The following is a 15,227-nucleotide window of genomic DNA, read 5'->3' as shown; positions in this document are numbered from 1 at the left end:
AAAGCTGCAGCCATCTCTCCGTCTATCCGTCCTTCTACCCGCTCTTCGTTCCTCCGACGTGGAGGTTGCTCTCCTCCCTCTCACGTATCCCTCCATCATTCAGGGCTTGCTTTGCTGCCTGTCATTCATCTAACCCCTGGTTCTTTCTCTTTCTCACTCTCCCTCTCTGTTTATGCATTTCTTTGACAGTCCCTTGCATAACTCTGCTTCACCCAACAACCAACAGACATAGAGAACAACCGACCAAACCACCGACCAAACAACCGACCCTCTGAACGTCCAACTGCTCAACCGCCAACATGAACTTCCTTCGCCGTCGCCTCTCCGATAGCAGCTTCATCTCCAACCTGCCCAACGGCTACATGACGGACCTCCAGCGGCCCGACCCCCCTGCGCCTCCTCCCCCCGCCGCGTCCCCTTCCAAACAGGGTCCCTCGCCGCCCCTGGTGGCCACGTCACCCCCCAGCCAGTCCCCGTCCAAAGCTCCAGCACTGTCCCAGGCGCCACCGTCCAGCTCGCAGGACCGCCGTCCGAGCCAGCAGAACCAGCCAGCCCAGTCCTCTTCCTCCTCCAGCTTCTTCAGCTCCTTCAGCTCCATCACCAACGTGGTCAAACAGACGGCCGCCTCTGCTGCCGGGCTGGTGGAGCAGTCGGCGCCATCCGCCAGCCTCTCCAGGAAGTTCAAGATCCTGCTGGTGATCGACGAGCCGCAGATCGACTGGTGAGTGTCGCGGGTGGAAGGGTTCTGATTGGGCTGCTGGAGGGGGATTGTTTTCTGATTGGCTAATCGATGCAAAAGCAGTTATCTGTTTGGAGAACGGACGTGGCTGTCGTTATGTGGCTGCTGGCGGTTGGTGGGGCCGGAGTTTCTTAACATGCTTTGCTGAACCGGTGCCGTGGTTCTTAGCCGGATGTCATGTAGTAAAGGTCAGATTACCACTGAAGTATAAAAGTCACTATATTCTCCTATGTTCGTGCAAGAAATACCAAGCCGCTATTGCGCTGACGGGAACAGGGCCTCAGAATCTGTAATGTGGTTCGTGTAGTCATGTATTATTCAGAAGAATCATTCTTAAATCGATACCCACTTAAAACGACCACTTGATTGATATGTGCTTTCTGTTCTATTCCAGTTCTGTTCCAGTCTCCTCTCTTAGGCCGTGTGTCAGTCGGTCTCTGAAGTGAGATGTGAGGCCCTGATATAGAAACTGTTACTTCATCAGAGCACGAACGGCTGCTTCGCTCTGCGGTCCGCCGTCACGTTCTGCCTCTGCTGCTCACTGTGTGTTTGTATTCGTGACTGCATGCCTGTGTGCGCCTGCTCGTGTGTGTGTGTGTGTGTGTAAGTGTCCCTGAGCGGCGAGGCTAACGTCTCATTATCACATGATAGCAAATCGTACATCAAATATGCCATGCAGGCGTATGTATGTATGTACGCCTGCATGGCATACTGGCTTGCAGAAGCCGTGTGTGAGTCTGTGTGTGAGTCTGTGTGTGAGTCTGTGTGTGAGTCTGTGTGTGAGCCTGTAGATGAGCCTCTATGTGAGCCTGTAGATGAGCCTGTATGTGAGCCTGTGGCTGCTCCATAATGCATTGCGGTAGAGCTGATATGCCTCTCACTTCCATCTCCTTTCTAGAAATCCCATCATGGGAGGGTCTTAGTGGCCTGTGTGTGGTTGGGAGGTGGGCTGTCGTGGCTTTTTCGTTGCTCTGTTGTCTCCCAGTGGAGGTCCATTTCAGCAGCTCTGTTGTGGTTGGGTGCACTAGAGAAGGTAATGTGTGCTGGAACTGCAACGTAGGTAAAGTAGTGGTTGTATTTTTTCGCCACACACACATCAAACCGAGGGCGGTATTTTAGATATTTTGGGTTTCTGTCACTGGTCATTTCAGATTTTGACAGGTTTCCCCAAGAGAGGCAATCGGATTGGAAAGGCATGTCTGGTTTAATCCTGTTCCAGCCTGCCTTGGGTGGATGAATGGTTGTGGTTGGTCGATAGGTCCTCTGTCTTCAGTGTATGCATCCCATGTATAAATATACTGTAACGACCACGGATAGCTACACTCACTAGCCCTTGGCTAACATGTGAGACCCTTTAGTCGACTGGTTAGCGCAATCGCCCATAGTGCAGAAGACCTGTGTTCGCGTCCCAGCTGCGGCGGTTCCTGGCTGCCCCCCACATTCGCTACAATACTAATAGCTGGCTGTTGTGAAACTTGGATTTTGATGCCTACAAATAGGGGTGGGGGGGAAATCGATTCACGTATGAGTCGCGAGTCTTATCTTCTACGATTCTGAATAGATTCACAAATTCCAAAAATCAATTTTTAAAAACTTTTTTTTTTTTACTCTTAAGTAGCCTCCTCGCTGCTGGCAAGCTTGACTTGCTGCCTACCTGTTCCGGCTTCTAGTTGCCTTTCTAGAAACGGAGCAGCAACAAATTCAGCTGGTCCCGTCATCATTGAAGACAAGCGTTTGGGCGCATTTTGTATTTAACAACCTCCCGGGCAAGAAGGAGCTTGACACAACTCATTCAATATGCAAGATCTGCGAGACGAAACTTAAGTGTTTCAGGAACACTTCTGTAACCTACCAAAATAAACTCACTGGCCAATCGCCAGGGGGTCGGCCCCCTTTAGTCAAGCGGTTAGCGATGTCGCCTCGTGGTGCAGTACAACCCTGGATCGAATCCCGCAGCGGGCGGAAATATGCTCGGTTACATTGGTGGCAGCAGTGGGTTCCGGAAGTGTCTGAAAGCGTGCAGATCCTCAAAAGTCTCTTTGGAGCACGGGAATGACAAAGTGCGAGGGCGCGCTTCCAGGAGACGGTGACTACTGTAAGCCAATATTTTTTTCCTAGGATGAATCCGGAAAGTTCCCGCCCTCAGGCACTAGGATTGTGCAGATCTGCCTGTCAGTCAACTTTCTAGATTCATCCTAGGAAAAAAATATTCGCTTACCGTGCACACACAGTTAAGTTGGCACAGTTAGCTTGGTTGCGAACGTGGCTAATGGCTAACAGTTAGCTAGCCAACGTGGCTAGGGTTAGGGTTAGGGTTGAGGTTGTTGCGCGTTCGCATCGGCCTTGACTGACAGGCGGATCTGGCCAATCATAGCACCTGAGGGCGGGAACTTTCTGGATTCATCCTAGGAAAAAAATATTCGCTTACCGTACACACACAGTTAAGTTGGCACAGTTAGCTTGGTTGCGAACGTGGCTAATGGCTAACAGTTAGCTAGCCAACATGGCTACGGTTAAGGTTAGGGTTGGGGTTGTTGCGCGTTCGCATCGGCCTTGACTGACAGGCGGATCTGGCCAATCATAGCACCTGAGGGCGGGAACTTTCCGGATTCATCCTAGGAAAAAAATATTCACCTACTGTAACCTACAAAAAGACTCACTGGCTGATCACCAGGGGGTCGGCCCCCTTTAATTGAGCGGTTAGTGATGTCGCCTAGTGGTGCAGTACAACCGCGGATCGAATCCCACAGCGGGCGGAAATATGCTCGGTTACACTACAAGTGTCAGGTCTCCCGTCATACGCCCTCACCCAGAGTTGGAAGAAGTGGAACAACGACCTCCTGCAGCATTACCAAACAACCACCGCATGCTGCACCACTTTACCAAACTCCCGCCAATTCTGAGCGGCTTTAGATTTATGGTCCAGACAGTTGAGCCAAAGTACGACAGGTTTGTTCCTGAGAAAGGTCAGGTTTGCCTTCGTGTGTTCATGTTATTGCAACCAGTTGATAAAACTTTTTCAAACATGAAAACTACATAATCTTATACACACTTTACTCTGCTCTCATGCCATAATTTGCCACACCACCTTTCTTAGCGCACAGCGGACTGGAGTAGATCCTGAAATTAGAGCCCCTGTGTACCAAATCTAGAATCGCTTTTGAACCGGGAATCCTTTTGAGTCGAAAATCGATTTTGGATCGAGTCGCGACCCCAAGAATCGAAATCGAATCATGTGATTCCAAAGGAGTCTCAGCCCTACCTGCAAAGCATAGTGCCCATGGGCCTGTGTAATAGTATGTGACACCGTCGTCCCAACGTCACTTACACCCACGATGCACCACCCTGTCAAAGTGTGTGGGAACGTTCAAAAGACTTTGTGTGGCCATTGTGTGTTTTTGCAGCGTTGTGTGTGTGCGTGTGTGCGTGTGTGCGTGTGTGTGTGTGTATGTATGTATGTGTGTGTGTGTGTGTGCGTGCGTGCATGTATGTGCATGTGTGCGTGTGTGTTTGTGTATGTGTGTGTGTGTGTTGGTCTGAACTGGACCGCTGCCGTGTGGCCATGAGACGCTGCCGTGTGGCTGCCGATCTGAGCCGGAAGCAGTTCCGATGTTATTCCTGCGCTCCAGCTACCGCGGGGTTTCACGGCGTATCGCTTGTTTTTACGTTTCCATGTCTTACACAGACTACTGCTCCAAGGGTTCTGCGTCCTGATTGTGTGATTAGAGTGAAGTGCAGCCTCACACTTGATTGAATATTCTAAAATCAACGCAGTTTAACTCGTCTTAAGGGATTTCATCTTGTTTCAGGAAGCGCTAATGTACTGGCAGAGTAGATCACTTGTTTTGGGGCTTTTCGTGTTTGAATATGATGCATTATGGGTACATCTGGTCAGACCTGGTCTGGGTTTGTACACGGCACGTCTCACTTTGCATTCTCTGTTGGGATATCCTGCATGAAGAAAGGTTTGAATGAATTAATGGATGGGTGGAAAGATGATGGATGAATGAATGAATGTGTGGCTGTGCTTAACTTTATTCTCTGGGCGTCCGGGAGGCGTGGGGGTCTATTCCGTTGCCTACCAACGCGGGGATCGGAGGTTCGAATCCCCGTGTTGCCTCTGGCTTGGTTGGGTGACCCTACAGACACTATTGCCCGTGTCTGCGGTTGGGAAGCGGGATGTGGTCGCTCCTCCCCCCCTGGTGGAGCAGCGACCAGGACAGCTCAGAAAAAAGGGTAATGGGCCAAGTGCAATTGGGGAGGGGGATCAATAAACCAAAACTTTATTGTCATCCTGTGTTTTGTTGGTGTCTAAGTATCAAGTCGCTCAGTCTGAATGACTAAACAGTCACAGGTGTCAAATTAACAGAACATGAAGCCTGATAACTGCCATTTGGGGCAGTGGCTGGGGAATAAACAGCTTTACTTATTATAATCCTGCTGCTCACCCAGTGTTTAGATTACTCAGAATTACAGTGGTGGTGTGTGCTTATTGGACGCATGTTTAGTGCTGTTTTCTCTGTGGTAGTCTGGCATGGGTGGCTGTCAGTAACATGTGGATGATATGCTAACGGGAGGCATCAGTCCAATGAGACAGACACAGTCCCATCTGCAGAGATGTCTGCAGCCTTTCTGTACTCTCTGTCACCCCCCCCCCCTTTTTCTCCCCAATTGTGTCTGGCCAATCACCCCACTCTTCCGAGCCATCCCGGTCTCTGCTCCACCCCCTCTGCTGATCCGGGGAGGGCTGCAGACTACCGCATGCCTCCTCCCATACACGTGGAGTCACCAGCCACTTCTTTTCACCTGACAGTGAGGAGTTTCACCAGGGGGACGTAGCACGTGGGAGTATCACGCTATTCCCCCCAGTTCTCCCTCCCCCCAAACAGGGGCCCCGACCGACCAGAGGAGGCACTAGTGCAGCGACCAGAACACACACCCACATCCGGCTTCCCACCCATAGACACAGCCAGTGTGTCTGAAGGGAGCCCGACCAAGCCGGAGGTAACATGGGGATTCGAACCAGGATCCTGGTGTTGGTAGAACGGAATAGACCGCTACGCTACCCGGATGCCCCTCTTTGTCACTTCTGACTCGACTGTTCCCGTGGATTTTACAGTCCTTCACTGTGTCAGCGGCGGCTTTTCTAACAAGTGCTTCGGTGTCTGTGTGTGACTGCGACCATAACACAGTACAGACACTGAGATATAGTGGATGCCTTTTATATGATTCATGGCAGTAGTAACACTAATGTAGTTGTACCGATGGGGAGCTTGAGCTGCTTGTGAGTCAGACTCCCAAAGTGCCAGACTTAAAAGCAGGAGCATTGATTCATCCACAATGAGAATTTGCACTGAATAGTGTGAATACTGCGTTTAGTGGTGGGCGATATGGAAATATTAGTATTACAATAACCACCTTGAATTTTATATAATTTGAATATATAATGCAATATCTGCTTACATGTGTAAAAATACCATGTTTAGGAATCCAGCATGACGTTGACGTGTTTGGCAATGTAAAAAGTATAATATCCAACCAAAACTAGTTTTCACATAATAACTCCCTGAAATATTTCACAACTCATTTTATGAGACGGTTCAGGTCATAGATTCTCATTCTCATTAACTTAAACAACTAAATTGTGTATTACTGTGATATCCTGTCAGAATACTTATCTGCAGTACCACCCCACGCCATAGGTGGCGGTCCGGAAGGGGTGGGCACTACTTCGCTTAGATTCAGGATAGACGAGAGACCTGCAGAAGGCAGGAATGACTTGAGTGTTTTTGGCAGTTTCGATCTGTAATGTTTTAAACGGATTATTAAACGGTTAACCTGCATCCTGGACTGACCCTTCATCACAACTCCAGCTACATTACCACAGTTATGATGTGACAATATTCACATTTCACCCGATGCAGTACCACTGAAAGAGGATAAGTGATTATATTAAATTATTGCACAGCCTTAACTGCAAAATGTTATAGACATATGAATGTACTGAGTACTGTCTTCTACTACTACTACTACTACTACTAGTACTACTACTACTACTTTCGGCTGCTCCAGTTAGGGGTCACCACAGCAGGTCATATAATTCCATCTCTTCCTGTCCTCTGAATCATCCTCTGTCATTCCAACCGCCTCCTATGTCCTCCCTCACTCGCCACAGCCATAAACCTCCTCTTTGGCCTTCCTCTTCTCCTCTTCCCTGGCAACTCCATATCCAGCATCCTTCTCCCAATATACCCAGCATCTCTCCTCCACACATGTTCAACCCATCTCAATCTTGTCTCTCTTGCTTGGTCTCCAAACCGTCCAACCTGAGCTGTCCCTCTAATATACTCCTTCCTAATCCTGTCCTCCTTCATCACTCCCAGTGAAAATCTTATCTTCATCTCTGCCACCTCCAGCTCCACCTCCTGTCTTTTCATCAGTGCCACTGTCTCCAAACCATAAAACATAGCTGGTATCACTACCATCTTGTAAACCTTCCCTTTAACTCTTGCTGGTACCCTTCTGTCACACATCACTCCTGACACTCTTCTCCACCCACTCCACCCTGCGTAAACTCTGTCCATGTGTTCAGAAAGTATCGACTGTTTCCTGCTGAAATGAGTTCCTCAGATACACTGCATTTAAAAACCTTTAACGATCACGGATGAATAGACTCGCTAGCCCTTGATAACGGGTCGGGCCCTTTAGTCGACTGGTTAACGTTGTCGCCCGTGGTGCAGGAGGTCCAGGTTTGCGTCCCAGCTGCGGTGGTTTCCGGCTGCCCCCCGAATTCGCTACATTGGTGTCAGAAGTGGGATGGTGAGACCGTGAGGCCATTGGAGGCGCATGCCCCCAGAGGCGCGAGGGAGCTGGTATACTGAAGCATGGGGACACGCTTCCCAAAGGAGTGAGGTAGTGTAACGATCACGGATGAGTAGACCCGCTAGCCCTTGGCTAACAGGTCGGACACTTTAGTCGACTGGGTAACGTAGTCACCCGTGGTGGGGAAACCCGAGTTCGCGTCCCGGCTGTGGCGGTTCCCGGGCTGCCCCCTGAATTCGCTACACACCTTTAAATGTATGGCGTTTAAAGCTGTGGAGTTCTTGGTCGCCAGCAGTGCCAGTGAGTAAAGTGTGTCGCTGTACCGCGGCAACACAACATCACAGGAGCGTCCTCTGCTGGCTACACTGCTGAAATCCAGATGTGAAGCCTTCTAAATGATAAACATTACGATTTTATGAGCACGTTTGAGTGTAATAACATCTGTCAACATAGTCAGCGAGGTCTACACTCTCCACATCTGCAGGAGTGAAATACTGAATGGGAACAAATCAGTGTTCTTTACATGGAAAACTTTGTAGTTCAGCTTTAACTCGTTTAAAGTGAATGTTTGTTTGAGTTAAGTTATACTTTATGGGTCCATCTGTGTTTTGACTGCCTGACAGTAAACTTCAGACTTTACATTCTCCTGTATTAGCTTTGGAGTCAAGGATGCTCTCTTTGTAATGGAAATGTGTGTGTGTGTGTGTGTGTGTGTGTGTACATGATTACTTTATGTTAAGAACCACCTACAAGCCCTCTGTCAGCTCAGCTGTATTGTATGCATGCAGTGGTGGAGGTGATGGGTGTGGTCGTGGGCAGATGGTGGTGTTTACTGGTTCTCAGAGCTTTGAAATGCAGTGAAGCTGTTTCACATTTCATCATCCATCCGCTCACATATCCTCTTATTCAGAGGGAGCGAGAACCATCACGATAAGCCCAGATTTAGGACTTGATATTCAACAAGTCAGTTTTACAGATATGATGGGCAGCCATTATACTGAATATACTTTATTACCGCGTCAGCTTTACACTTGTTAGAAATGTGTCTTAGTAGGCTCAGACATATTGTATGTAATCTCCCCCCCCCCTTTTCCACCCAATTGTATTTGGCTATTTACTCCACTCTTCCGAGCCACCCCGATCACTGCTCGACCCCCTCTGCTGATCCGAGAAGGGCTGCAGACTACCACATGCCTCCTCCGATACGTGTGGAGTCACCAGCCGCTTCTTTTCACCTGACAGTGAGGAGTTTTGCCAGGGGGACATAGCACGTGGGAGGGTCACGCTACCCCGCCCAGTTCCCCCTCCCCCCTGAACAGGTGCCCCAACCGACCAGAGGAGGTGCTAGTGCAGCGACCAGGACACATACCCACATCCGGCCTCCCACCCGCAGACACAGCCAATTGTGTCTGTAGGAACGCTCGACCAAGGGGATTCGAACCGTGATCCCCGTGTTGGTAGGCAACGAAATAGGCCGCCACGCTCCCCAGACGCCTCTGCTGCTTGTTTGCAGACACGCGACTTTTGATGACGCGCGAGATTCAGATGGAGGGCAGGAAGTGAAAAGCAGAATGGACGAGATGGAGCTAGTTTAGCCCAAACTGTGCTAGTTTAGACGATATTATGAGAAAAAGATATACACAGAAAGTAAGATATGTTGGACCCGAGTTCACGTCCCGGCTGTGGTGGTTCCCGGCTGCCCCCCAAATTTGCTACAGTATATGGTAATCATAGTTATGCAAGGACCCTTCCCTTAAAATCCCATAAACATAGATGAATGCATGCCCCAAAAGACCAATATTGCACATACAGTTGTGTAATGTCTTGAACTTTGTATTGAATTAAACGCCAGTCTGAATAATTCAGTATTGGTACAAACTCAAAGATTATCTTTGTTGGCTGGAGCAACGTATCAGTGAGCATCACAGCTTTGCAACGTAGTTGTCCTGCTGTGCACCAGCGTCATGATCAGCGATGGTGTCAGTCTGACAGGCTGGGCTGATTTTCATTAAAACACTCCTGCAGGCTGTGACTGTGTTATGTTATGACATCAACTACACATTTCAATGATTTCTGAGGTAGTGGATAGATAGTGCATGCGTGCAAGCATCTGCAAAGCAAAATGGGAAAAAATATCCTTTTCTGTGAAAACGACATCCTTTGGAAAAACTTTAACACTCCATGTTGTGTACAAGTTACCATTGTTCCTACATATGAAATGCAAACGATAATGTGTCGTCTTGGAACTTGAAATTAGGACAATTCCTCATTGTAAAAGATAGAGGTCTAGTCTTGTTGTTCAATAACTTAATTCCTGGCAACGTTTCCAAGATAGCGCCTGAGTGAAGTGACTTCTCTAGAGACTTTCACCTAAACTTCTCTAGAGACTTTCGCCTAGACTTCTCTAGAGATTTTCATCTAAACTTCTCTAGAGACTTAAACCTAGACTTCTCTAGAGACTTTCGCCTAGACTTCTCGAGAGACTTTCACCTAGACTTCTCTAGAGACTTAAACCTAGACTTCTCGAGAGACTTTCACCTAGACTTTTCTAGAGACTTTAACCTAGACTTCTCTAGAGACTTTCGCCTAGACTTCTCGAGAGACTTTCACCTAGCCTCGACACACAGTCAGATGTATGAGGAGGTGATATTGAATATAGTGTAGCTACAGATACACCACAGACACCTCAGGCCTAACCTCCACTGTTGCCTTTCATTTAATTAATGCATCAAATTCACACCAATATATAAATAATCTGCGAGCAGAGAACAGAGAACTGCCTGGTTAGCTGGAAGTGGGGCTATCCGCTGTGCTGCGTAGGACACCGGGGATTAAATGGTTGCTGTTACAAAAGCGAGTGGACATTTGTTAGCAGTAATGCAAATAAAAAAAATTCTAGATCTATCTATCTATCTAGATAGATAGATAGATAGATAGATAGATAGATAGATAGATAGACAGACAGACAGACAGACAGACAGACAGATAGATACATTCATACATTGATAGATAGATAGATAGATAGATAGATAGATAGATAGATAGATAGATAGATAGATACATTCATACATTGATAGATAGACAGATAGATAGATAGATAGATAGATAGATAGATAGATAGATAGATAGATAGATAGATAGATAGATACATTCATACATTGATAGATAGATAGATAGATAGACAGACAGACAGACAGACAGACAGATAGATAGATAGATAGATAGATAGATAGTTTCTCCCTCAGTGTGACATCTTCCTAACATCTCGGATACCCACTTTTCTACATTCCTTTGGTCCGCAACACAAAATGAGGCAAAGCATCGGTGTTACTGCTGTGTGTGTGTGTGTGTGTGTGTGTGTGTGTGTGTGTGTGTGTGTGTGTGTGTGTGTGTGTGTGTGTGTGTGTGTGTGTGTGTGTGTGTGGTTATGTAATATCGTATAGCCTATTTAAAGGAGAGAGAGAGAAAAGACAGAATCCTCAGGGGCCTCTTAAGGTGATTTCAGTTCAGTGGGAGGAGAGACAATGGATGAGCGGATTGTTTCGCTGTCCCTCTCTCTCTCACTCTTTGTCTCTGTCACTCTCTCTCATCATCTTTAGCTGTCTCTCTCCCACTGTCAATTTCTCTCATCCTCTCTCTCTCTCTCATCCTCTGTCACGCTCTCATCCTCTCTGTCACTGTCTCTCTGTCCGTCTCTCTCTCTGTCACCCATCCTCTCTGTCACTCTCTCATCCTCTCTCTGACTGTCTCTCTCTGTCACTCTGTCATCCTTTCTCTCTGTCACTCTCTCATCATCTCTGTCTGTCTGTCTGTCTCTCTGTCACTCCTGTTCTCTCATCCTCTGCCTGTCTCTCTCTCTCTCTCTCTCTCTCTCTCTCTCTCTCTCTCTCTCTCTCTCTCTCATCCTCTCTGTCTGTCCCTCTTTCTCTCTCGCTCATCCTCTCTGTCTCTCCCTCTCTCTCTCTTTCTGTCTGTCTGTCTCTCTCTGTCACTCTCGGCCAGGCCTGGATGATGTGATGAAGTAATGAGAAGAGACGTGGTGATTCAGCATTTTTCCCCCCGAGCGCCACATCTGCTCTCTCTCTCTCTGTTTTCCTGTCCGTCTGTTTCTCTGTCTAACTCCTTTTCTATATTCCTTTCCTTTTTATTCTTTTTCCTTTTTCTGCCACTGTCTTTCCTCTCTTTCTCCCTCTTCTGTCTCTCTCTTAATAAAAATACTGTAGATGACTAGCTACAGCATTGTTTAAGGGCTCAAAAGGTTTAATCGTCACATACTTCACGTACAAGTGCAATGAGCAGAGAACTGCCTTTTCTGGTAAAATCTGACATTGTGCAATAAAAAGAGAAGTAAAAACAACACCAGTAAACATCTGTATACAAATACATACACTACCGTTCAAAAGTTTGGGATCACATTGAAATGTCCATATTTTTGAAGGAAAAGCACTGTACTTGTCAATGAAGATAACTTTAAACTAGTCTTAACTTTAAAGAAATACACTCTATACATTGCTAATGTGGTAAATGACTATTCTAGCTGCAAATGTCTGGTTTTTGGTGCAATATCTACATAGGTGTATAGAGGCCCATTTCAAGCAACTATCACTCCAGTGTTCTAATGGTACAATGTGTTTGCTCATTGGCTCAGAAGGCTAACTGATGATTAGAAAACCCTTGTGCAATCATGTTCACACATCTGAAAACAGTTTAGCTCGTTACAGAAGCTACAAAACTAACCTTCCTTTGAGCAGATTGAGTTTCTGGAGCATCACATTTGTGGGGTCAATTAAATGCTCAAAATGGCCAGAAAAAGAGAACTTTCATCTGAAACTCGACAGTCTATTCTTGTTCTTAGAAATGAAGGCTATTCCATGCGAGAAATTGCTAAGAAATTGAAGATTTCCTACACCGGTGTGTACTACTCCCTTCAGAGGACAGCACAAACAGGCTCTAACCAGAGTAGAAAAAGAAGTGGGAGGCCGCGTTGCACAACTGAGCAAGAAGATAAGTACATTAGAGTCTCTAGTTTGAGAAACAGACGCCTCACAGGTCCCCAACTGGCATCTTCATTAAATAGTACCCGCAAAACACCAGTGTCAACATCTACAGTGAAGAGGCGGCTGCGGGATTCTGGGCTTCAGGGCAGAGTGGCAAAGAAAAAGCCATATCTGAGACTGACCAATAAAAGAAAAAGATTAAGATGGGCAAAAGAACACAGACATTGGACAGAGGAAGAGTGGAAAAAAGTGTTGTGGACGGATGAATCCAAGTTTGAGGTGTTGGGATCACAAAGAAGAACGTTTGTGAGACGCAGAACAAATGAAAAGATGCTGGAAGAATGCCTGACGCCATCTGTTAAGCATGGTGGAGGTAATGTGATGGTCTGGGGTTGCTTTGGTGCTGGTAAGGTGGGAGATTTGTACAGGGTAAAAGGGATTCTGAATAAGGAAGGCTATCACTCCATTTTGCAACGCCATGCCATACCCAGTGGACAGCGCTTGATTGGAGCCAATTTCATCCTACAACAGGACAATGACCCTAAACACACCTCCAAATTGTGCAAGAACTATTTAGAGCAGAAGCAGGCAGCTGGTATTCTATCGGTAATGGAGTGGCCAGCGCAGTCACCAGATCTGAACCTCATTGAGCTGTTGTGGGAGCAGCTTGACCGTATGGTACGCAAGAAGTGCCCATCCAACCAATCCAACTTGTGGGAGCTGCTTCTGGAAGCGTGGGGTGCAATTTCTCCAGATGACCTCAACAAATTAACAGCTAGAATGCCAAAGGTCTGCAATGCTGTAATAGCTGCAAATGGAGGATTCTTTGACGAAAGCAAAGTTTGATGTAAAAAAAATCTTATTTCAAATACAAATCATTATTTCTAACCTTGTCAATGTCTTGACTCTATTTTCTATTCATTTCACAACATATGGTGGTGAATAAGTGTGACTTTTCATGGAAAACACAAAATTGTTTGGGTGATCCCAAACTTTTGAACGGTAGTGTAAGTGCAAAAAACAACAATGTACTAATGTCTGTATGTAGGACAGGGTCAGTGCTTGCAGTTCTTAGTATGTATACACAGTATACACAGAAGACGTTATTTATCTTATTGTTGTTATTTGGTGCTGAGTGTCCTCATGTCCTGGAGAAAGAAACTATTTCTGAGTCGCTCTCTGCTGGCCTTGTGGCTGCAGAGGTGTCTGGCTGACCGCAGCAGCTGAAACAGTCCGTTATTGGGGTGATGGGGTCCCATAATAATCCTTCTTTCCCTGGTCTTGCACCACCTGGGGGGGGTAGTGTGGTAGTGTGGGGGGGGGGTAGTGTGGTCCTGGTGGTCAGCTCAGATGACTGTACCACACTCTGCAGGGCTGTCTGGTCTTGAGATGTGCAGTTCCGACACCAGGCAGTGATGCTCCCTGCCAGGATGCTCCCAATAGCACCAGAGTAAAAAGGTTTTCTGGATCTGTGGGGAGACATTGAACTTCTTCAGTTGTCTGACGTGATATAGAGGCTGCCTCGCCTTTTTCACCAGAGTGTCTGTGTGAAGTGTCCATGTTAGGTCCTCAGTGATGTGAACACCGAGGTACCTGAAGCTGCTCACCCTCTCTACTGGGACCCCGTTAATGGAGAGAGGGGTGTAGGTCCTGAAGTCCACGACAAGCTCCTTGGTTTTACTGACGTTCAGGGAGAGGCTGTTGACCTGGCACCACAGTGAGAGATCCTCCATCTCCTCTAGGTACGGCACGGTGGCCCAGTAGTTAGCGCTGTTGCCTCACAGCACGAAGGTCTTTGGTTCGAACCCTGGGGTTGTCCAACCTTGGGGGGTCATGTTCTCCCCGTGTCTAAGGTGGGTTTTCTCCGGGTGCTCCGGTTTCCCCCACCATCAAAAAGACCTGTATGTTAGGGTTAATACTCCTGTCTGTGCCCCTGACCGAGGCATGGCAAGACGAACTGCAGTTGGTCCCTGGGCGCAGCATGGCGGTTGCCCACTGCTCCTAGCTACACAGCTAGGATGGGTTAAATGCAGAGCAAGAATTTCCCCACGGGGATTAATAAAAATAGTAGTAGTAGTAGCAGTAGATAGTAGATAAGCAGTCTCATCGTTGCTGGAGATCAGGCCCACCACGATTGTGTCATCAGCAAATTTAACGATGGTGTTGGAGCTGCTTGTGGCCACACAGTTATGCGAGTACAGAGAGAAGAGCAGGGGACTCAAGACATGACCCTGGGGGGCTCCTGAGTTAAGGGTGAGAGAGGTGGAGGTGTATCTACCCCTCCCCCCAACCACCTGGGGCCTACTGGCCAGAAAGTCAAGGAGGTGTTCAGGCCAGGTTCCCTGAGCTTGGTGACCAGTCTGGGGGCACCATGGCATTGAAGGCTGAACTGTAGTCAGTGAACAGCATTCTGACATAACGACCCCCATCATTAAATGGGAGTGTGTAAAAGTGTCAATGCTGGAGAATAAAACAGTATTTGGAGTGCAACACAAGGGTAGACGACATCAGTGTGTGGATTTTATATTGGAATAAATAATGACAATCAAATACGTCAAACAATATGGCCTGTAATGAGTTGGTGTTTTTAAAAGGGGCTATTTGATCAGGATAACATCCTGGTGAACCATGTAATACAAGTATTACACGTATTACATGTATTACACGTA

General features: G+C 47.3%; 1 protein-coding gene across 1 annotated transcript in view; it reads left to right on the top strand.

The window, feature by feature from the left end:
- Positions 1–299: 299 nt before the first annotated feature.
- syn2b (synapsin IIb) overlaps positions 300–15,227 on the top strand; it is a 154,473-nt gene continuing 139,545 nt past the window's right edge. The window contains exon 1 of the mRNA XM_056272879.1: positions 300–721. Coding sequence (XP_056128854.1) covers positions 300–721 — 422 coding nt within the window. The remainder of the gene's footprint in view (positions 722–15,227) is intronic.

Source organism: Lampris incognitus, chromosome 2 (genome assembly GCF_029633865.1).
Source record: "Lampris incognitus isolate fLamInc1 chromosome 2, fLamInc1.hap2, whole genome shotgun sequence".
NCBI lineage: Eukaryota > Metazoa > Chordata > Actinopteri > Lampriformes > Lampridae > Lampris > Lampris incognitus.
This window is presented reverse-complemented; position numbering and strand designations above follow the sequence as displayed.